Source organism: Neovison vison, chromosome 7 (assembly GCF_020171115.1).
Source record: "Neovison vison isolate M4711 chromosome 7, ASM_NN_V1, whole genome shotgun sequence".
NCBI lineage: Eukaryota > Metazoa > Chordata > Mammalia > Carnivora > Mustelidae > Neogale > Neogale vison.
Window position 1 is genome coordinate 138508854 of NC_058097.1, and position 24398 is coordinate 138533251.

The 24398-nt window shown below is 37.3% G+C and overlaps 2 protein-coding genes across 8 annotated transcripts in view; one reads left to right on the forward strand and one right to left on the reverse strand.

The window, feature by feature from the left end:
- Positions 1–1335: 1335 nt before the first annotated feature.
- Positions 1336–8097, reverse strand: TMEM126B (transmembrane protein 126B). Its single transcript, XM_044258424.1, has 5 exons — positions 7929–8097; positions 4505–4626; positions 3305–3498; positions 2141–2252; positions 1336–1674 (listed from the first exon to the last, which is right to left on the reverse strand). Exons 1-5 carry the CDS (start codon positions 8007–8009, stop codon positions 1494–1496), a joined length of 690 nt encoding a protein of 229 aa, XP_044114359.1. The 5' UTR covers positions 8010–8097; the 3' UTR covers positions 1336–1493.
- Positions 8098–9772: 1675 nt separating this feature from the next.
- Positions 9773–24398, forward strand: part of DLG2 (discs large MAGUK scaffold protein 2) — a 2052576-nt gene continuing 2037950 nt past the window's right edge. Inside the window, exon 1 of one of the 7 annotated variants that reach the window (XM_044258404.1) lies at positions 9773–10004. In XM_044258404.1, coding sequence (XP_044114339.1) covers positions 9986–10004 — 19 coding nt within the window. In that variant the 5' untranslated portion in view covers positions 9773–9985. The remainder of the gene's footprint in view (positions 10005–24398) is intronic. The other 6 variants (XM_044258405.1, XM_044258399.1, XM_044258400.1 and 3 more) reach the window with 6 other exon arrangements.

Below are 24398 nucleotides of genomic sequence, written 5' to 3' on the forward strand. Positions count from 1 at the left end.
AACTAGTCACATTTCAAATGTTCAGTTGCCACAAGTGGTCTAGTGACTATTATATCGGATGGCGCAGTTCTAGAGTATGACCATGGGAGTTAAGTGGTTGGGTAGATAGACCAGGGTATTAGAAAGATCACCTATGTGAATACTGGAATCACCAAGAATGTTTCTCAGGCACTAAAAAAACCATGTTAGACCTATACATAATGAGTTGGAAATACCTCCAAGACACTGAAGTGAAAATTAATTTGCAGTATACAAAAAAGTACTGCAAGGAAAGAGGCATGCTAACTTGATAGTGGTGCCCTCTGGAGAAGAGGATGTGGGAGTGAAGGGGGACTTTCAAATCTTGCTCTATATATTTCTGGGTCAATCGAGTATGTTACATTGAGATGGTATTCATGTATCATCTTTGTATTAGAATTTTTTTAAAGAGTTGAAATATGGATACCATTGATCCAGTTATCGGTTTGACTTAGTTCCCCTTTAGTCATTTGCCCTTTCCTCAGTTTTGTGAATTATTCTGAGAACACAAAGTTGGACACCTAACTAGCTAGTTTTATTTTTTTCATAAGCACTAAGGTATATCCCACTTTGTTATCTATGATGTCATAAAGCACCTTGGTTAAGACTTCCATTTTGCTTTGTGTTGTTTGGAGCCTCAGATGACTGAATCTTATCTCAAGTTATACATGGTTAAGACAAGGAGAATGAACTGCGGTGCTCCATTCTGTGCCTTATTCATCAGACAGTGCTCATTTCCTGAACTAAGATAAAGGAATGTTCTCAAAGACTTAAAGTGTTGTAATCTCTTTCATTAAATTTTGAGCTTCTTGAGGGTAGGGACTGAATCTTTGGACCCCTGGTATCTATAATAATGCACAGCATAATAGGCACCCAATAAAGTTCCTTTAACAGCACATTTGTTAATGATAAGAGGCTAGAAAGTATACAGAATAAGAATGCAGGAGAGAGGAATGGGCTGTATGCTAATTTCTGTGTTACTTTCTTATGAACTGTCAACTACTCCTTCAAAATATAGGTCAAATGTCACTTTCTTCCTTTAGTTTTTACCACTAACCAAGTAGTTAAAAGCCATATCCTCTATGTGCCCACAGAATTATTTGTGTACTTCTCAAACCTTCTCTTGCTATGTGTTCACATTTTAAATTTCTCTTCTAATTATGAGTTCCTTCTGGGTTAAGGACCATTCCTTAATACATGTTACACGGTACTTGAGATATAAGGTACATTTATGTCTCATGAATATATAAATTTGTAGGGTAGACCTTGATGTCTCAAACCCATTTCCACACATAATAAAGAAAGATGAAACTTACATTTAAATATTGAATTACTGAATATTTATTGAGTACGCTGTATACCAGGCAAAGGAACAGAAACAAATTGTCCAGTTACTTGTAACTGCTTCAGCAATGCCTGAGTCCTCATCATAAAAAAACCCCATTGTGCTGATTTAGTATCCATTCACTCTTTGATTAATCTTCATGACAGTTTTCTCGTCTACTTTCAAATCTTGCATAATGCTGTAGACCATTAAATATTCCAAAGGCCGTCTCTAAGACTAGAGGAATCATCATTGCTTTTATTTCTGTCTGACAAAGCAGCAGCCAGTAAAGTAAAACCCTTCCTTTTGGTGGCAATGGAACAGTATGATACCTAAAAAGGAAAGATAATCAAGAGCTTCTTTTGGATGTATTTTCTATGAAAAGTTCATTGATTTCCCCCAAATGGATAATTTCTATTCTATGGTCTTTCATATACATAGCAAAAAGGTTTAAAGCCAGCTATTTGAAGTACCAAACTACATTATAATTAAAGTGTGTCATTGGCAGCTAAAGAATAAGAAAAGTTTATGTACACTAAAAAAAAAAAAAAAAAAATGGGGGTGTCCGGGTGGCTCAGTCGTTATGCATCTGCCTTCTGCTCAGGTCATAACCCCAGGATGCTAGGATCAAGCCCCACATCAGGCTCCCTGCTTGGCGGGAGCCTGCTTCTCCCTCTTCCACTCTCCCTGCTTGTGTTCTCTCTCTCGCTGTGTCTCTTTCTGTCAAATAAATAAATAAATAAAATCTTTAAAAAAAAAATGGAGAAAGGAAGGTAGAAAAGGAACAAATAGACTTACTTGACTGCAAGGCGTCCATTTTTAGAGAAAGCCAAACCACAGGGATATAAAACACCACATACTATGCTAATCAGTGAACTTCTCAGAACACAATTTTCCTGGCTTATATTGCCTGGAAAACAAAAGTAAATTTGGTTTCTTTTTAAAATTCAGGATAAGAGTTATTAAGACAGTCTTGTATCCTCACAGAGTAGTTATCTGTACTGTCCTCAATCACAGTGAAACAACAGAAAGAATATTAGAAATTCAGTCTAAGGCACATGATAGACTAAATACACCATGTTTAAAAAAATGCTTTTATTATACTTAAGTTATCTCTTATATATATAATTGTTGCAGAAAGCAATTTCATAAGGAAAATATTAAACAAGTAGACCCAGACATCTGGATTCTAGGTTAATACATTTTTATTGCTATGTGTCAGGCATGTATTAGTGATATGTTGCAAAAAAGAGACCCTTTAAGTGAGTCCACAAGGAAAGAAGGACTAGGACAAATATTTAAATACATAATTTTTAATTGTGCACAATGCTTTGAACGTAAAATGAACAGAAGATTTATCTAGAAACCTAACCTACCCTGAGGGAATCAGAGATTTTCCTGGGAAAGAGATACTTGAGCAGGGACCTGATAAATAGGATTCAGAGGTTCCATCAATGACTAGTTATAAAAGTTAAGGTAAGAGGAGGCGGCAGGAAATAACATTAGAAGCCCACAATAGGCTAGCTACCTCATTAGGCATTTAAAATACAGTATTTTAATCATCACAGCAGTCCTGAGAGGTAGGTATTGGTAGTCCTGATTTATAGAATGGAGTCTCAGATATTCAATGACTTGTGCATTGTCACAAAACTTAAGTGGGGGGAAGCAGAATCTGAAATCATGTGTGCAGTATGCCAAAACTTGCTTTTTCTCCAGTATGTTGTCTCTTAGCATACATGAATATGTCTTACCTTTGGTTGTGTATCTGTAAAGAGGACATGACACGACGTGCCCTGCCTAATCATGAGGACTGTGGTGGGGATGAATTAGGATATGTTTGTGAAGGTACTTTTTAAGTGGCAAAGCAATATACGAGCATTAGTGATCATTATCAACAGTATATATTAATGTCTAATTTTACTTAAACATAAACACATTATATATTAATGAATTTAAATTTACCCAAATACAAAGCATCTGTTACAAGGAGCTTATAAGTGACTACAGTAGACAAAAATGGAAGTGTAGTCAGTGATGCATATGTCTTCAAAGCATCATGTTTAACCTTGAAGCAATGTCTGAAAATGAAGTTGGCCATTATTCCAGAGAAACTAGCTGCTGTTCCAAGGAATGCTGTGCCATATATATTTAAAGTCCTATAGGAAAAACAAAGAGAAAAATTACATTCAACATAATATTCTCTTAATGGAGATATCCTTTCCTGGGTAGTGATTTATTTTTATGTATTTACTCAACATCAAGTATTTCTTCAACGCTTACTATGCAAAAGACATCTTCTATGTGTTGAGGATGGGGCAGTGAATAAAGAAAAAACATCCCCCCTCTCATGGAATTTGCATTCTAATGAGAGGATAGAAGCCTCTTTCTGAAATCACTTAGAGTAGTCCTAAAATGGAACTCTTTTAAGAGATAAAATTTTGGCCACAAATAAAAATGAATATGTTCCAATATAGCCAAATTTATGAGATACCTAAGAATACTGCTTTTGCTACTAAAAAAATTAATTTGCTTAAGTCAAAGTTGTTTACATTTGGTTAGGCCCTTTAACAAATAACTATTTCTTAATTAGGGCAAATATATTTAAAACAATTTGTCTAGGATATGCAAAGAGATTTGACACATCTAGTTTTACTGATTCTGACTCAAACCTAAATTCAAAATGTCTGAGGTCTAAGATTAATGTCCTTTTATTTTATTCTTGAGCTCTGTTAATCTAAGTTGAAATGGTAATATGAAACTATACGTACATCATGGAATCTATATTTCTTTTTGAATTCAGCACTGTGCTGAGTTAATCAATTTTAAACTGAATGTAATTACAATTAAATACCAATTAAATATATGTAGCTCCCAAAATGGTATTCTCCTAATTGCTTTTAATTTAAAAATGTTTACTGTATAAATAACATTTCAACAATAGTTTTGGACATTTTCTTTTTAAGAAGCAAAAGAAATTATCCACGGTCCCAATATTCCAACAAACTACTATTTTCATCTGTGTATTTTTTCCCTCAAGTTTTTTCATAAATTCTCTATAACCAACTCAATAAAGTTAATAGGATCTTAGATACTCAGAAACAATGGCAATATAGAAGATGTGCAAATAAAGTTAGAGACTTTCAGTCTGGGTATGTCTCTTACTTTTCTTTTCTAAGATATTCAATTTTTTTTTCTAGGATTTCGATGATCATTGGTTTTCTGAGTTTTGGATCTTCCAGAGAAAGACTGGGCTGACCAGGTGTGTATGTTGCCATTCTGATGTCCTGGAAAACACAAAATTTCAGAACCATAATAGCTAATGATATTAATAATAAATCTTATAAATTTTAGGTTCAGATTAAAAACGATTTAGAGCCTAGTAAAACTGTCATCTGCTTTCACATACTTTGTCAATGATTCAATCAATATTTAGTAGCTCTTATTATCTGCTAGATAATGACTTTTTGTGAAATTTGTAGAATACTGATCATCTCTATTTTTACACTTTTATAGATGAGAAAAATAAGGTTCAGAAAGATTGACTTGCCTTAGGACCTAGTGTAGAAGGATAACTTACTGAGATACAGAATTTTTGTTTGTTCTTACAGTTTTCCCCAAAGGTAGACAAACTTTGTATTCTTGCTCTAGCTTTTTCAGAGCTAGAAGGAAACAATAGCACTTGTTAACAACTGTCTCATGAAAGCCTGAGATCATTTTGGAGAGTATGTTGAGTTTCCTGGAGAAGGAGGAGAGCAGGGATTGCCTCACTTAGTGGGATAGAATATTAGAGAGAGGGATACTCTTCCAGGCTAGGAAGAGGTAATGCTTATGGATACCCTGGATTATGTAAATTATATATCCAGCTCCCTAGGAGCACCTGCGGCAGAAGCACAGCCTTTGCTGGAAACTATATGTAGTAAACCAGGGAACCTGGACCCATGGCACTGGGCTCCAGTGTGGGAAGGTTCCTGTGTCCCAACTGTGATGTCTGAATAGACAGTTGCCAATGTCAAGGGACCACAACAATTTATACAGCAGCACCTTAAAAGAAAGTAAAAAACAGTGATAAAGAAAACAAAACAAAATTGGATCTTAAGAAAGGATCCTTTCTGAATCTTTTGCTCTGGGTAAGACTCTTGCGTCTCTGTGAAAACTCTTAACAATAACATTTGTTAAAACTTTTGCCATGCTAGCATTATGGGAGTCCAGATTAGCCAACAAATAGATTAAAAAAATTATGGCCCTTCACGGTTTATACTGACCTCCACTTTAACATTTATAATAAGGGCATAGACTAGATCTCAAATTTCAAGAGTCCCGGGCAAAAGAATTAGAGTGGAATAAGCATAATGAACTCAGAAGATAATAAATCAGTGATTCTCAACCTTTAGTTTGCACCAGAATCACACGCAGGGTTTATTTGAATTGCAGTTTTGTGAGCTCCCTCCTGATATCTGGATTCAACAGGAGTAGGATGAAGTCTAGAAATCTGCATTTTAATAAACCAAGTGATTCTGACACTGGTAATTAGTGGACACACGCTGTAATTGTTAAACACCGTAATACTCATTTGTTGAATAAGTGATATGTACCAATCTTAACCCTAACTAATGAAAGGTTAAGTTATCCACGGCATAAACATTCTGAAGGTGTTGGGCTTCTTTAACTTTCATACATTATTACAAAATGAGTAATAATGGACAAGCTTCTTTCCCTGCATCATTGTAGAAATGGACTCCGGCCAGTACTATTTTTTTCTTTAAAATATCTGAGGGGACAGGTAAAAAATGATAAATTATACTTTCTTATGGATTAGATTTAATCTTCTGGCTCTTCTGGACATCTAAATGGAAAACGGAAGATATAGTAGTATCTAAGGGAGACTCTGTATCTAATCCATCTAATATACTATGAAGGCAGATACCAGTACCATGGTAATTTATCATATGTTTATTTAAAATAAATGTTTATTTTGCTGTCATCCAATTCCTTTAATTCCCTTATTCCCCACAAAGAAAACTCTAAGGCAATGCCTTGTACCAACCTTATACCTGTCTACACTATCAATACAGACGGAACCCAGACACCCAGTATTATGATTCTAAAACACTGAAACAGGACAAATGCTTACTGAGTGCAAACATTAATCTTCCATCTAGAAGGCACTGTTACTAAAGCAGAGAAAGAGATTAGTAATTAGTAATTTTTTGATAGCCTTTTTTTAAAAAAAATATTTTATTTATTTATTTCACAGACAGAGATCACAAGTAGGCAGAGAAGCAGGCAGAGAGAGAATGAGGGGAAGCAGGCTCCCTGCTGAGCAGAGAGCCCGATGCAGGGCTCGATCCCATAACCCTGGGATCATGACCTGAGCTGAAGCCAGAGGCTTTAACCCTTGAGCCACCCACGTGCCCCTTGATAGACTTTTTTTTTTTTTTAAGATTTTATTTATTTATTTATTTGACAGAGAGAGAGAGAGAGATCACAAGTAGACGGAGAGAGAGGCAGTTAGAGAGAGAGAGAGAGGGAAGCAGGCTCCCTGCTGAGCAGAGAGCCTGATGCGGGACTCGATCCCACGACCCCGAGATCATGACCTGAGCTGAAGGCAGCAGCCCAACCCACTGAGCCACCCAGGCGCCCCCTTGATAGACTTTTTAACAAGTACTGAAATGTAAAGACTTTGTGATAACTGACTTTTTTAAATTTTAATTTTTTTTCAAAATTTTTATTTAAATTCCAGTTAGTTAACACAGAGTCTAATATTGATTTCAGAAGAATTTAGTGATCCATCAGTTACATTTAACATCCTATGCTCATCATAATTAGTGCCCTCCTTAATACGCATTACTTATTTAGCCCATCTCCCACCCACCTTCCTCCATCAACTATAACAAGCATTTTATCTAAAAATTGACTTGTCCAAGGCCACTCAACTGGTCACCACGATTATCCCAGTGCGAGTGTTATGTATTCAAGTTTATAGTCTGCAAAGTAGTTCTGTACTGCTTTTATGTGTATTATTTTACCTGGCTTTTCAGAATTTTATTTAATATCCATCATTTACATAGCACCTGGTATCTGAAAGACCTTAGGATAATTAAAAAGCAGTTGTGTCCTCTGGAATCCATAACCCGACGGAGGTCAGGACAAAAAGGTAGGTAATTTAAAGGCAGAATTAGTGTGCCATAAAAATGAAACCAAACCAGACAAAAAAACATGAGAAAAGCCTTAACCTAGCCAGAAGAAGTGTGGGAAGGTTTCCCAGAGTAGTGACGTTTAAAGGAATATCTAAAAGAGAGTTTGGTAGAGGTGGGGTAAGGTGTGGAAGAAACTACACGGAAGTAATTCAAGTTGAAAGCCAGCGAAAGGCCTGGAGACAAGAGAAAAGAAACTGCAAGCAATCGGGACTAGACTTTAAGTCTCCTATTTTCTCTCCGCCTCCTTCCATAACAACTGGGGGCTTCACTGCGTCCCGCATGGGCTTGGAGACTGTTCTCTTTAGGTTTTAAAATTCCATCATTTCAGAAGAGCCCGTCAATAGAGGCTGCAGAAATCACGACTCATACGGCCCCGGGTTTCCGCCTACCTTGGGCGCTTCCCCGGGTCTCGCCGGCACCACACCTGCATCCTTCAGGTCAGTCCCAGCCTCACGCCCGAGCGCCGCCATTTTGGTGGTTCACATGACTAGCGGTGGGCGGGGACCCAGAGCGCCCGGAGCGGGAAGTGGTGCCGGCTCACGCCTCTAGCCTGCAGCCTCGGCCCTCCCCGGGCCAGTCAAAAGCCGCGCCCTCCATCCCGGCTGTGATTGGGCGTGGCGTCCAGAAATGAGGGCCGGTCATTGGCTTCGAGGAGGTCCAGAGGGCCGTGGGCCCGCCTTCTTGCCAGCCCTACATTCCCTTACCCTGCTATTTGTTAACCTAGCTCCCTCTTCACTCATGCTGAGGGCGTCCGTGGGGCTGTCCGAGCCCAGGGATGTTGCTGCGCGCTTTCCTCTCTTCTGGGCACCTCTAGCTGGGGCCGACCTGCCGGCCCTTTCACTCCTTGAAGTTCTCCCCTTTGGCCTGGTTCGTGTGTTAAGGCTTCGGCTTCCTGGGCCGCCTCCCTTGAGCCCCCAACCGGCCGCCCGAGCAGCCCCGACTACCTCCTCCCCCCGCAGCGGTCTGACTCCTCTCCCAGTCTCTAGTTCCCTGGTATTCCATCCTTTCACCCCGCTTGGAAAGGGACCAGAGAGAAAATTCCCCCCACTTCCCAAGAAGAGCCCTCTGCCAGCCGATATTTCGAGGTGGGGGCGCTGCGAGGAGGCCTGGCGCCCTTTTGTGCGCGTTCAGTGCCCAGCTGTATCTCCCAGACCAGCAACCCCCGACCCTCCAGTCTCCATGTCTTAGAGAAGCCAAATTCGAGAGTTATATAATTTCTAGTGCTGCTGTTTCTCCTGCCTGAGGAAACACTTCATCGCGTGGAGGGTGCAGGACATTTCTGTGCACTTCTATATAAGAACGGGGTGTGGGCAGGGGTGGCCAGCGGTAGCAGAGAGATTTCTTGTCTTTTCTGCAAAAGGAAGGTGGGTAGCTTGGAGAGAGATTGAGAGAAAGGGTGGATGTGGAAGCCAAGCAGCAGAACTCTCATTTAGGAAATCGCGAACCGTTTGCACAGCTTGTGCTCACATGCCTAATACTACTACATCGTCTCAGAAAACACCTTTGGGGGAAGGTTTGACTTCTCTTGAACAGTCTCGGTGTTTTTCCTCGCCGGCTAGGGAGCTGCTCGGATGCGAAGAGATGGCATGATGTGAATGATTCCAGTGTGAAGAAATCTGCTTCGCCAACTCATCCTGCATCAAGTGCCCATTGAGTAGCACTGTCACTTTAATGTCTCCATGCCAAGGGATTGCTTTCCTTCTTTTCAATCCTCTCGTTAATACACGGGAGGATCAGAATCAGAGGGGCATAAAGGATTAAGCCCGAGGGGCTTGGAGAGCACAGAAGAAAAAAATGAAAGTGACAACAAGCTGGATCCTGTCTTACTGAGGGGGTGAGATCTGGAACTTCTGGTCCAGTAAATAAAAAGGGGCCTTTCAGTCAGTCTGTGTTCTGCCCCAGAAAACTGTTCAAACTCACCCACCTTTCTAGAGACCAGAGGCAAAAAGGTTTTTAAAAGTATTTTTGTTGTTGTTGTTGGGGAGGGGGTTACATTTTTCTTTAAAGAATTGAGGATCTTTATCATCAACCAGTTCATCTTTGAATTTGATCATGTACGGAGTAATGAGAGCTGTGTAAATTTGGTTTGTGCCTTAATTGAGTTAGTCACTGAATTCCAAAAATGTTGATGTCTGAAGAGGCGTTTTAATAACATTTTCTATACTTACAATAATTTTCTCAGTTTTTTTTAACAGAATAAATATTTTATAAAAATTGAAAAACTCAAGGTTATTTTTCTCTGAACTCTGTGGGCAGTGTCAAAAGTTTAATTGTGGGAAAAAACACACAATTTTTTTCTCTATCTGGAGGAGAAGACAGCCTGGATTTCAAAATTGAGCAGTGAAGTGGTTTGCAACAGTTACCTGGCTCTTGGCCTCAGTCCAGCTGAATCAAGTTGAGACCTGAAAAGAGATCTTGGATCCTGTGGCAGTGCAAAGACCCAAGAATGCCAGTCAAGAAGAAAGGTGGGCTATGAGGCTTCATATATAATATATGTTTCTCCCTTTTCTTGGTTCTGGTGTTTGCTATTTAAACTGTATTCCATTTGAGAGTAAAATTTTGTTTGGGTTTTGGGAAATATTTATTGTGATACTGTCTTTTTTCTGTGGTACTCATTCAGTAATATTTTGCTAAAGTATAATGAAGTAAGACTATAGTATTTAATTATAGACATTGTGATTTCATAACTCAGGTTGTCTAAATTACTGTTTATAATCAGCATAGATTTGATACCATAGATTTGAGCTTTTGTTTTGCTTGTTTTTTTTTAGCTTGTCAACGGATACTTTTGAACAGACTTTAAAAATGAAACTTGTACAGTGGAGCTCTTCTTCATGGACTTAATATTTACTTATTTAAAGGTTTTATTTATTTATTTGAGATAGTGAGAAGAGAGCATGAGCGAGGGCGGTGGGGCAGAGGGAGAGGGAGAAGCAGACTCCCTGCTGAGCAAGGAGCCCAACGACGTGGGGCCTGATCCCAGAACCCTAGAATCATGACCTGAGCTGAAGGCAGACACCTAACTGACTGAGATGCTCAGGCATCCTGGACTTAATATTTATCAGGTGAATCACATAGTTGTAAAAGATAACAAAATTGTACTGAACACAGTTGCAGACTTGCTAATCATTTGATTAGAAATAAATTTCATATTTGGGTTTGCTCTAGGGTAAATATTCACTTTTGTGATAAAGCACAATTGGTAAGCTGCCGTGCTTTTCCAAATTCATGCATTGGCGAGTTTCCCAAGTCAGGTAAACCCCTGATTCCCTCCTCTCTCCCCAGAATTGATCAAGATCCAGTGGCTTTCTAAAGTATAGTTTGTTACAGGTTGGACCATGGAATTCACTTTAACCTAGATCTATCCCAGGTTAACTTTGGGATCCTAATGAAATCAGTTTTGTTTTTTTTTCTTGTTTCTGTTCCCCCCCCCACCGACATGGTGTGGAAAATCAGACCAACTATAAAGACTTTTCTCAAGAGTTTTGAACAAAAATTTTTTCACAGTTATATGAATTTGCTACAAACTGAAACTAAAGTTCAGGGTAAATGTTTAAGGGCAACCTCACTCTGCATGATGTTTACTCTTTCTACCTGTGGATTTGGAAGGTGCATTGAGGAAACTTATTATTAGTGAGATGCTTTATCCAACAGGTTTCTGTAGAGATGGACAGTGATATATATAAAACCTCAGAAACACAGAAACGTTCCTTTGTACATTGGATTTGAGACTGGGATTGTTTCCTTCTCCTGCTCTCTCCTGTAATATCACTGAGATAAATAAACTGTCTGTCAGATTTTGGAGCCATACCTGTCTAGACCTGACACAGGTGGTTTATCTGGATCAAGAATGGTTTTGGCGATATAGCCAATAAATGGCATGGCTCTTAGACTAACTTACCATGTGTTTTTATTCTCTCTACCACTTATTGTTCTCTGGATGTTGTCCCTTCTGGACTGCCTTATTTTAGATTAATAATTGATTTTAAACACATTGTGTATGTGTGTATGTAGCAGGGAGAGAAGATGAGGAGGAGAGAGAAAGGAGAGAGGCGGGGAGAGAATTGGAAAAAAAGTTACCTGGGAAGGAGGTGGAGGATGAACAATTGATATTCTAGGTATCACTTAACTAAGCAGGTGTCTTTTTTAAATGAAGTCCTTAAAAAATATTATTGAAGTAAAATTGATAACACGATGTTACATTAGTTTCAGGTTCACAACATAGTGACTGGACAAGTCTATACATCATGCTATGTTCATAAGTGTGGCTACTATCAGTCACCGTACAAAGCTATTATAATACCGTTGACTATATTCCCTGTGCTGTACCTTTTTTCCTCGTGACTTCCTCATTCCATAGCTGGAAGCCTGTACCTCCTACTCACTATTTCCTATTTTGTCCATTGTCCCTACCCCCCCCACCTGTCTGGCAACCATCAGTTTGTTCTCTGTATTTATGGGTCTCTTTCTGTTTTTTGTTTGTTTATTCAATTGTTTTGTTTTTAAGATTCCACTTATTAGTGAAATCATATGGTATTTGTCTTTTTCTCTGACTTATTCACTGAGCATAGTACTCTCTAAATCCATTCATGTTGTCACAGATGGCAAGATTTCATTCTTTTTATGGCTGCATAGTATTCTAGTTTGTGCATGTGTGTGTGTGTATGTGTGTGTGTGTGTCTGTATACTATATCTTCTCCATCCATTCATGTACTGATGAATACTTGGGTTGCTTCCCTATCTTGGGTATTATAAATAATGCTGCAATAAGCATAGGAGTGCATATATCTTCTTGAATTAGTTTTTTTGTTTCCCTTGAGTACACACCCAGTAGTGGAATTCCTGGATCATATAGTATTTCTGTTTTTAAATTTTGAGGAACCTCCATAATGTTTTCCATAGTGACTGTACCTGTTTGCACTCCTACCAACAGGAAGCAGGTTGATCTTAAGGTTTCTAGCCCCAACAGGCTGAGTTTCTTAAAACGTTCCTACCCTTGAAGGATGTTTTAAAAATTGCAGTGACATGATTGAAAATTATAAATTATGAGAAATAATTTAATGTTTATTTCCTTCCATATTTCTTCCTTCTTTTTCTCCCTCTTTTTCCCTTCCCTCTTGCTTCCTCCATCTCTTCTTTCCTTCTTTAATAATGGATTGATGGTAATGGTCAACTTTTTAAAGGAATCAACAAGTTCTAATTAGCAAGGCAAGTATATATTTGGGTTGTGCTAAAATCTATGTATTATGTAATTTGTGAACTGATCGACTTAGAAAAACAATTTATGTTGTTTTTAATCTTTTAAAACTACTTAGCATCAATATATATATTTTTGAATCTTATAGTAAACTAGCCAAATAAATTATGACATGCATTATATTTTTAATTGGCTAAACTTACTATTTGTATTACATGTAAAATATAAGTAAAACAAAAATTTTAAAGTATAACCTAGATTTTTTCTTCAGAGATTAGTGTCTTTTGTAATTTTTTAAAAAGATTTTTATTTATTTATTTGACAGACAGATTATAAGTAGGCAGAGAGACAGGCAGAGAGGCAGGCAGAGAGAGAGAGAGGAGGAAGCAGCTCCCTGCCGAGCAGAGAGCCCAATGTAGGACTCAATCCTAGGACCCTGAGATCATGACCTGAGCCAAAGGCAAAGGCTTTAACCCACTGATCCACCCAGATGCCCAGTATCTTTTGTAATCTTGAATCATTTTTCTTTCTTCATTGTTACATGGGGTAGATATGGTGAAGGAATTAAATTAAATGTAATTTTAACAGTAGCTATCCATTTGAACCAAGTGTTTATTCATTGCTGAATATGTTCTTATTAAAACATAAATTTTCATAAGATATTCATCTGGTTTTTATTTTATACTTTACTGTAAAAGTAGAGAGGAGACTGGTCTGGGTAGCAACATAAAACCGTGGTGGGAAGTGAGAATGGGTGTGACACCTTACTAAGTCCATTTTTAGGTTCTTTCCTTGAACTAGGTCTTAGATAAGCTGAAACCCTCATATTCACTGCTTTTTTGGTTTAAGACATTATTTCCTATCTCTTCTACTCCATTCTCCATGTTTTTATAGAATTCAGGGTGTTTTTTTTTTTTTTTTTAAAGATTCTTCATTTCTTCATTAGAGATTTTTTCCCCCAACAGTTGCTTTTCATTCAGGATTCTCTTATCTATTGTAATATCTTGATTTTCTCCCATCTGAACCTTTAGGACATTTTTGACCTATCTGTGAGAATTCAGGGCCAATCCAAGATATATTGTATTAGCATTGTCTCACGTGATGCAGGATCATGGAGTATCAGATGGGGCTAATTTGACAAGACTTGTTGAATTGCTCCAATCTGATTTCATGTTGGATTAATGTAAGAAATAAAAGTTAATGATAGATGAGTCCCTCTCAATGTTTTCAGTAGGAAATTGCTATTTTAATGATAAAATACACTTCAACAGAATTTTCTTAGTATATTGCAGTTTTTTTCTCTGTAATATCATTAAATGTGGGTAAGAAATCTTGCTTTTAATACATTGAGGTTGATGTTCACTTTATTTCTGTGCTTAAAAACCCATCTTATTAACTATCCTCTAGCTTCTTTTAAAGTCATATAGAAGTTTGTCTGTTGTTTTTAATTTATATAACACTTTATTTACTTTAAATTATTTTTATAGCTATTTCAGTAATATAATAGAGTATGTATAAACTTATTTTTATCAAGTACCTAAAGTTAAATACTATCATTTTCATAATCATATGTTTTGACATTATTCTTTTTAAAGGAATCCAAAGAGTGTTGTGTAATTAGAATTCTAAGACTTCATATTGCCATGTATCTCACTGGAATCCTTGAAATTGAGATTATTGTTTACTGAGTTCACAGTCTTTCCTTTTGGTTGACCATACAATTTAAAAAGTGACAGTTTTTTCTTCCTCTTTTAAAACTCTCTTGTTCATTCCTTCCTCATTCAAAGTTTTCTTCTTTCATTATCTGTTTTTTGTACTTTGTGGCTTAATTTCTTTTTTATAGTATCTTAATAATTTATATTTACCTTTTGTTATCTGGATACATTCTCTTCACAGCTCTAGCTGTACTTAAATTCCTAGAGTATTTTTTTTTCAGTTTCTTTAAAGGGGAAGATGTGTGCCTGAATGACTGTACCTGAGTGGCTATTTTATTTCTTTTGCAGCATATATTTTACTAAATTTGTTTGAACTTTCATATTTGCCATACCAGTATTACCTCTAGACACTTTTTCCATTTCACAAAACTTTGCGTTTTTTTCCAGCCAATAAAACTCAAAAGAGTTAAGAACTGAATCTTCCCAGAGAGGCATAGGAAAAAATAGTTTTCAAACTTTTCCAATTTCTGTAATTTAAAGTAAAATAGGTAATTTACTAAAGATTTTGTTAGATTTAAAAACCCCTCAAAAGGGTCATATTGGCCTTGGTTATGAGAGTTATTGGAAATCATGACACTACAGACTCTTGATGTTGGAAAATACTCATCAATCCAGGATGCATAAAGAGAAAGCAATCTGGAGGGAGAAACAGCAGAATGCTTTTTGTATTCCATGACTGATTAAGAGTATACCGTGAAGCAAACAATATACATGGTATTAAAATGATCTGTTAATTGAATTTATTTTACAAATCTTATGTTTTGGGAAAGTGTGAAAATGATAAGCTAATTACTTGATACCACAAAATATTTGAACTGTTAGGTTTTTGGGAAACTGCACGAGTGTTCCATATATGGTAGAATATTTTCTCCTTTAGGCCTATCCTTGGTTACTTCTTGAATAAAAGAGTCTAGTCAGTGGGACGATGTACACAAGATACTGGATTTTTTTTTTAAAGATTTTATTTATTTATTTGACAGAGAGAGAGAGAGAGATCACAAGTAGTCAGAGCAGCAGGCAGAGAGAAGGGGAAGCAGGCTCCCTGCTGAACAGAGAGCCCGATGGAGGGCTCGATGCAGGGCTCGATCCCATGACCCTGGGATCATGACCTGAGCTGAAGGCAGAAGCTTAACCCACTGAGCCACCCAGGCGCCCCAAGATACTGGATTTTTAAAACATGGATTTTTACTTCAGTCATGCCTTTGATCAGCCAATCAATCAATTGCTCATTTATTTTATTTTACTTTTTCAGTGTTCCAAGATTCATTGTTTATGCAATTGCTCACTCTTTTATAACAATATATTCACTAAACTACAAGAATGTCCTTTATTCTTAATTATATACTCTCATTATATGCTTGCATTAAAATTTACTGTATAATCATTTTAGTGATTATGAAATATTTTTTACTATGAGCATAAGATGTATAAAATCTTTTTTTTTTTTAACTGGTGGAGGAGGACCTCTTCTCCAGCTAGAATTCCTGCTCAGAAATTTGTATCTGTCAAGGCACGAGGACTCTGTATCCTCAATGTAGGTTGCTTTGTCAGCAAAGGGTCATGAGTTTTACCCGGTCTCTTCTGTCCAGTCAGTCATTCTGAATTCCAAGTAGTAAGCTTTCTGCATAGGTTCAGTTTTTAATAAATTTCTCAAAGCTATTTCAAGAATTATGGCCAAACTACCTATATTATGAAACAGTTCTCCTGACCTGATTTGTTTTAGAATTTAAGACCAAGAGGAATGATGTACTATAAAGTAGAAAGTCCTATGAAAATGAACTAAGTTAAAACTTTCAAAGATTATGGGTAAGTATGGCAAGATTATGTATCCTATTTCTTCTGATGACTTTATTTTACTAGCCACTGAGGCCCTAACTCGGTTAGATAAGATTTTGAAGTTTCTGTAGGGGACCTATCATTTTGGAGAGCTATGACATCTTCATCATCTACAATGTGATAAGACTTGGAATAAAGTTCTGTTCTATTTAAATTCCTTATAGGTAAGCAACCACAAATTCTTTTAAAATCTAAGTGTGTATGTATTTAAGGCAATAGCTTTTCTTTCATTTTTTATTCTATCATTTATCCACTCACCAAAGATTTCTGAGTGCCTGCAATATACCAGACACCATGCTAGGTGTGTTTTTTCCAGTCAGAAATGATATTTAGTGTATCCTTTATGATGTTTAAAATTATTAAGGAGGTAAATGTGGAAACAGGCAATTTCATTGTTGTGCAGCGAGGTTAACACACTGTCATGTCATAGAGCACCCAACATCATCTAGAGGAATCAGGGAATTCTTTCTGGAGAGGTGACAATTAAGATGAGACACAGAAGACCAGTAGAGGTTTACCAATGTGGGAGATGGTAAGATGCTGTTTCAGGTCATTATTTATTTTCTTTGCCTTCAACTTACCATCATGACCTCTATCATCATCATCGGCAGCAGCAGCAGCAGCAGCAGCAGTGATTGTGAGAAAAACCTAGACCAGCAGTCAGACTAACTTCTAGAAGGGACAAGATTAGATAATCATTGAGATGGGTTCTTAGTCTATAAATTCAGTCTTGTAAGGAATATCCATTTTCTGTAGCTTAACTTTATTTTTTAAATTTTTAATTATTTATTAAAAAGATTTTATTTATTTATTTGAGGGAGAGAGAGTGTGAGAGAGAGCAGGAGGAGAGGGAGAAGCAGACCCCCTGCCAAGCTGGGAGCCTGATACAGAACTCCATCCCAGGAACCCAGGACCATGACCAGAGCTGAAGGCAGATCATCAACGGACCAAGCCACGCGGGCGCCTGGTCAACTTTATTTTTGATTCTTGGTCACTGAGTAGTGGACAAAGTCACTCTAGTCACTTTTGAGGTTTCCCTACTTTTCTGGGATTGTGGTAGAGTTCCACCTGGAAAGACAGTATAATCTGGTCATTGATCATCCTATATATAACAGCTTACCTCTAAGACATGAGTTGTGTCTGGATAGTTCTTTCTGGTCTGGTAGTGATTTGCTACTTCCCAGACATGTTTTTTTTTTTTTTTTTTAAGAGAGAGAGATCACAAGTAGGCAGAGAGGCAGGCAGAGAGAGAGGGGGAAGCAGACTCCCTGCTATGCAGACAGCCCGACGTGAGGCTCGATCCCAGGACCCCGAGATCATGACCTGAGCCAAAGGGAGAGGATTAACCCACTGAGCCACCCAGGTGCCCCCAGACATGGGTTTTTTACTCCAGAATTTCAGTATTTCTCTTTACCTAGATGGAAGTATGATGCCATTCCTTGCTGGGTTCTTTCTGCCTTCCAGGCAATGGTATAAGGAAGCAGAGCCTAGATCCCTGCTGCCTTGGAAACCAGAGACTTCTCTCTCTCTCCTTCCACTAAGGAAACCTTTTTCTAGACTGGGGAGGAGCTAAAATATCTCTCTGTGTCTCTCTGTAAATACATGTGAATCTTTCTTTCATCTCTGTAGCAAACCCTTTTATTCTGAGAGTTTAGGCTATAGGAAAGCAAAATGGGAATGATTTAAAAATCTTTCTGTTTTTTTCCTGGCACATACCTGCCTTGAGGTAATCAAATACAGGACCAGTTACCTGCTTAGATGAGAAGAAAGAAAATGGGCAAGTTTAGGGAGAGAATAAAATTGATATCTCAAAGTGCCAGTCTCCCACATGTACAAAAGAGTTTACATGCCTCCTTATGATGATGCTACCAGGTGACCTTGTGAAAATCAAGTAATTCTCCTGAATTTCAGTTTCCTTTTCTGAAAGGGGTTTAATATGTTCCCTATCTCTTAATGTGTGTTATTTCTTTTCTACATCAAATAAGGTAATGTATCTGAACTTTACTTTTATAAAGTTGGTTAGTGATAGAATTAGGACCAGAAGCTCTTCCAATGTTCTTTTCATTGTATGAGTGTGGTGTTCCTGGAACAAATGAATGGCATCGTAGTGCAGTAGAGAAGAGCCCAGGGATGGAATCCAGTCTTTACCATTGGCTGGCTAAGTTATCTAAAGAAAGTTAACCGACTGAGCTTCAAATTCCTTATCTTAAAACATAACTGTACTAATAATATTCACCTCTTAGGATTAATGTGTTGGCCAAATAAAAACATGTAGTCCATGTAAAAGTTGTAAGTAGGAAAGTGCTACAGAAATGCTTATTATCAGAATAATTTTTTTCTTTGGTCGACTGAAGAGGAAAGGTGGGTTCAGAGTCAGTCCCCTTCTGTTAGTGGTCTAGGTCTAGCTTCCTGGTCAGCTTTTGGAGCAAGCCTGCTCAGATATGTCAAGGACACATCTGCTTGCAGACACAAATGCCATACTATGCTTTTTAAAAATATTTTTTGGTTACACTTCTTATGGGTATTATCTCTTTCATTGGTGCTAAAATAATTTGTAAACCTTCCTTTATCTGCAGAATGGTTATAATCTTTAGATTTGCTATAAGTCTGGTACCATTTTTTCCACTATTCAAATTTGAAGTTTTATCTATTTTTTCATTTTCGTTTTCTAGTTTGTTACAACTGGAATATTTCAATATTCAGCTGTAGGTGAAATTTGCTCCAGTCTTGCTTTCTATTTATTACTACTTAACCTTGCAATTTCCCTGTTTCTCTTTAACAATTCTATAGAACTGAACAATTATAGAATTTAACAATTCTATAGAAAATCTGAAAATATGGCTTATTTGAAAGGTAGTAATAAAAATTTGCCTCTCTGTATAGTATCTTTTTGTTTCAACAGTGGAAATACCATATCAACAGGTGTTTGTTGAAGTATATTAAAACAGTTTTTTGGGGGGAGGGAGAAAAGTGTAATTGCCAAAATTACAGAAAGAAGAAATACTATGATCTTTCCCAGTAAGTCAGGTTTCATTAGGGCATAATATTTTAAAATAGGCTTTGGTGCTGGATTGATTAGGATTTGAATCCTGATTTCAGCACTTACTGGTTGTGTAGCCTTGGACAAGTTACCACATTTCTCTCAGTTTATGTTTCTTAATTTGCAAAATGTCTAAAATATTATTTCTTAGGTTGTAGCTGGGTGGCTTCGGTTAAGCTTCTGACCTTTGGTTTGGGCTCAGGTCATGACCTCAGGGTCCTGAGATCCAGCCCCAGGCTTCATGCTTGACAGGGAGTCTGCTTGAGGATTCTCTCTGTCCCTCCTCCTGCTTGCATGCATACTTTCTCTCGAAAAATACATAAAATCTTAAAAAAAATTCTTCCAGGGCTTATTACTCTTCCTTGGGTAGAAGGCCAAATTTAACATGGTCTCTATTGACATCAGCTTCTCTCCTCTCATGATACCTGGTACCTCATCATAGCATTCTTACACTCTATTTTATCTTTTACTTTGTTGAAATTTCCTGTTGAATTACCTTCACTTTCATTCAGAAACCTTTGCGAGTGTAGAATATTGCCTATATTGAGTTTCCAATATCTGGAGCATAGTAAGATACTCACTAAATAGCTGATTGGGGTGCCTGCGTGGCTCAGTTGGTTGAGTCATTGCCTTTGGCTCAGGTCATGATCCCAGCATCCTGAGATAAAGTCCTGCATTGGACTCTCTGCTTAGCATGGAGTCTGCTCCTCTCTCTGCCTCTGCCCATCTTGCCTGCTCATGATTTCTCTCTTTCAAATAAAGAAAATCTTTTAAAAAATAAAAAAATAAATAGCTGATTAATGAAAGAAAGAACTTATTATTTTGATCTGCCAGACTTCTAAAGGTAAGGCTATTTATATGTTATAAATACAATTTTTACATTAATTAAACTTGGAAAATTAGTAATTCAACATTTAATGCTAGATTCTAAAATTCACTGATATGATTTATGTCTGATTCCAAGTTCCCTTTTTTTCCCCCAATAAAAAATTACTCAATTCTTTTTCTGGAGGATTAAGGGTGGTAGTATGGAGAGAAGGCTCTACTTGCAATCAAAGGTTTTAGCATTAAGTTCTAAATGTGTTATTTAGTAGCTCTGTGCTCTTGGTCAAGCTACTATGGATTTCAGTTTCATGTGTAATAGACATGAAATGAGTTCTCAATGGTGAGAATCAGAGAAGATAATGCATGTAGAATTTCTTTTTAAACTGTAAAAAATGTTGCATACATTTATGTAAAGAAATTTCATTATTCTAACAGCTTTGTTCTCTGAGATTTGTGTATTAAGTTCGCCTTTTCTTCTACTATACTTTCATCTTTTTTTTCTTAACAACACTATATATTCAAAAATTGTTCCATTTTTCAGTTGTTGCAAATAATTTTATGTGTCATCTTTTCCTTGTTTTTTTTTCTTTTTTAAAAATTTTAAAAAAATTTTAAAATAAACATATAATATGTTTTTAGCCCCAGGGGTACAGGTCTATGAATCGCCAGGTTTATATACTTCACAGCACTCACCACAGCACACACCGCCCCCCACCCAATGTTCATAACCCCACCACCCTCTGCCAACTTTTCCTTGTTTTTAAAATTCATTTGTTAGCACTATTGCCATTCACTGTTTCAGATTTAAATTACATGTCTCAAATTATTTATAACTTCTGGCAATGTTATTCTTAAACCAAAGAGTTGAACCTTAATTAAGAGACACATGACTACCCACAATTCCAATTATGTAACAGTCACCATATCCTTTGCATTGCGTATTTCCTGCAAAAAAATTTATTTTAATAAATTATTTCCCCCTTTCCCCATTTCTTCCTGTGCCTGCCTTCAGGTAATCCAAATTTACTTTCCTTCTTTCAGTAGTTGAGGAGTCCTATGAAAATAGATTTGTTTAAGAAAGAAGAAAATAGGAGATGGGGCACCTGGGTAGCTCAGTCAGTTAAGTGTCTGCTTTCAGCTCAGGTGATGATCCCAGAGTCCTGGAATCAAGCCCCGTGTCAGGCTCCCTGCTCAGCAGGGAGTCTGCTTCTCCCTCTCCTTCCTTCTGCTTTCTCTCTCTTACTTTCTCTTTCAAATGAATAAATAAAATCCTTAAAAAAAAAAGAAAATAGGAGAATTGAGGTCATTACATTGGCAATTCAAGTGAAAAATTCTCCACTTATAACTGGTTACTGGAATATCAATTAAAATATTAGTGCTGACTTGGATAATGATCTCAACTTTCCACTTTATTCAAATTGTCAACATCTGTCTAGGGATTTTTGTCCTGTACAACAGGATCCTTGTTATTTTATCTTTTTAATTTTTTTATTTTTTGTTTAATTTTTCGTCTGTACAAAGGTATCTAGTTTTATATAACCCTCAGGCTCTAGCTTTGATTAATCAGAAATAAGAATTTAAGTAGAGATAGATAAAGGGCATAATGGAATTGACACAAGAATGTGATCATTACTGATAATCAAAAGAAGCAAGAAGGGCAGCCATAATTCCAGTGCTAGATACTGGCATGCAAAAGTCTAAATTGTCTAAGAGACACTTGACCATATTGACCACTTGTTTTTTTCTTATATTCTTAGCATCTTATTTTATGTGTCAGATTTTTCTTATACAGAGACGAGAAGCATAATAAGCTCTGTTGGTTTGGAGAACACCTAGCTGCTCTAATCAATACAATGTCTTCCTTGGGTAGTTAGTAGGTAAATATGTATTGAATGAATTAGTGAAAGTCCTCTTATCTAGCAAATTACATTTATAGATATGATTATGGAAATGCTGTTGATACATTTTTAAGAATTGTCACTCATAAGCATAAAAGAATCAGAGTATGTGAATACCTACAAAGGTGACACAGAAGTGAAAAAGAGCTTAAAAATGATAATTGTTGGGGCCTGTGGGTGGGTCAGTAGGTTAATGCCTCTGCCTTTGGCTCAGGTCATGGTTTCAGGGTCCTGGGATCGAGCCTGCTTCCCCCCCTCTCTGCCTGCCTCTCTGCCTCCTTGTGATCTCTCTCTGTCAAATAAATAAATAAAAAATCTTTAAAAAAATTATAATTGGGGGTGCCTCGGTGACTCAGTGGGTTAAAGCCTCTGCCTTCAGCTCAGGTCATGATCTCAGGGTCCTGGGATCGAGCCCCGCCTTGGGCTCTCTGCTCAGTGGCAAGCCTGCTTCCTCCTCCTTCTCTCTCTGCCTCCATCTCTGCCTAGTTGTGATCTCTCTCTGTCAAATAAATAAATAAATAAATAAATAAAATCTTTTAAAAAATTATAATTGTTAAAGAGAGAGAATAAAAAGAAAAAGATGTCTGGTACTTAGTGGATTTTCAAAACTAATGAATGAAGGGATAAAAAACACTGAATCATGATGCATTAGAGATAACAGAACTTTAGAGCCCAAAGATACATGTAAGTACTGAGGAAGACATATGATAATTATGGTATTGTTCATTATTTATATTAGTGATTAGGAATGGGTTCAAAAGTGAGGTCAGTAAGCCATAATCATTTCAGGGAAATTACTGATTTTTTAACCTGGTCAAAAATGTGAATTCAAATAGTTGTTTTTTACTCAAAGAGTCTAAATATTATATTTAAATGAAGTATTTTACCATGCAAAGTATGAAAAATTTTAAAAAGTTAAAGTTCTGCCCAATGTATTAGCATATGTTTATATCTTGTTCTAAAATTGGAGAAGGCTCCCTTTGTATCCACATTCATTTATGTTTATAACCTTTTTAGGTAAAAAATTGATTACATGACATTCTTCTCCATTTATTATTGCCTATTGAAATTCTCCTTTCTTTCAATGGAGTAAGCTTGAGTTTTGCTATGTTATATAGGAAAACTGGGGAAGGCCTCATTTGTACAGTGGTATAAGAAGTGTTTCTTCCAAGTCTGTGTTCAATGACATCATGTTGGCATCTTGAAATTGGCCATGATGGGAATATTTACACCTTGGAAATTGCACATGCTACAAATCAGGGCTTGATTTATTATTTTGCTAAAAATGTGGTAAAGAAAATGTTAATAATGTGAGTGTAAGTTAAAAGTATATTCCTTTGGGCCGCCTGGGTGGCTTAGTCAGTTAAGCATCCAGCTCTTAGTCTGGGCTCAGCTCACAATCTCAGATCAGGCTCATGAAATCGAGTCCCACATCAGATTCAGCATTGGGCCTGGAGGCTGCCTGAGATTCTCTTTCCCTGGGGTGCCTGGGTGGCTCAGCTGCTTAAGCAGCTGCCTTTGGCTCAGGTTATGTCCCACTCTGTGCTCAGCGGGGAGTCTGCTTCTTTCTTTCCCTGCTTATGTCTGATCTCTCTCTCTCAAAAAAATAAATACGATTTTTTAAAAAAGATTGTATTTATTTATTTGACAGAGAGAAAAAGAGCAAGAGCAGAAACACAAGCGGGAGGAGTGGGAGAGGGAGAAGCTGGCTTCTCCCCGAGCAGGGAGCCCAATGCAGGGCTTGATCCCAGGACTCTGAGATCATGACCTGAGCCAAAGGCAGATGCTTAACGACTGAGCCACGCAGGCGCCCCATTATATAATCTTAATTGTCTTAAAAAAAGATTCTTTTTCTTTCTGTCTCCCTCTGCTCCCCCCCAACTCATATGTGCATGCACTCTCTTTCTCTCTCAAAAAGCAAAACTATATTATGTCTCTAGCAGTTATACTGTGATTAGCATAGAAGTTGAGGAAGTATTTGTCCACTCTTCAAAAATTATTTGATTCAGTACAGAAATCACAAAATTGACGAAGGAGTGAGTGAAGGTTTATCACATAAGCCATCTTGTTTCATTTTCATCTTATTAATGTAACAAAAAAAATCAACCAATATTTATGTCAGAACTACTCATTCATCAATTATATCTGTAAGTTGGCTATTATTATAAGAACTGGGCAAAAATCAATAAAATATTCTTTTTTTTAAAAATTTTTATTTATCAGAGAGAGAGAGGGAGAGAGAGCGAGCACAGGCAGACAGAATGGCAGGCAGAGGCAGAGGGAGAAGCAGGCTCCTCGCCGAGCAAGGAGCCCGATGTGGGACTCGATCCCCGGACGCTGGGATCATG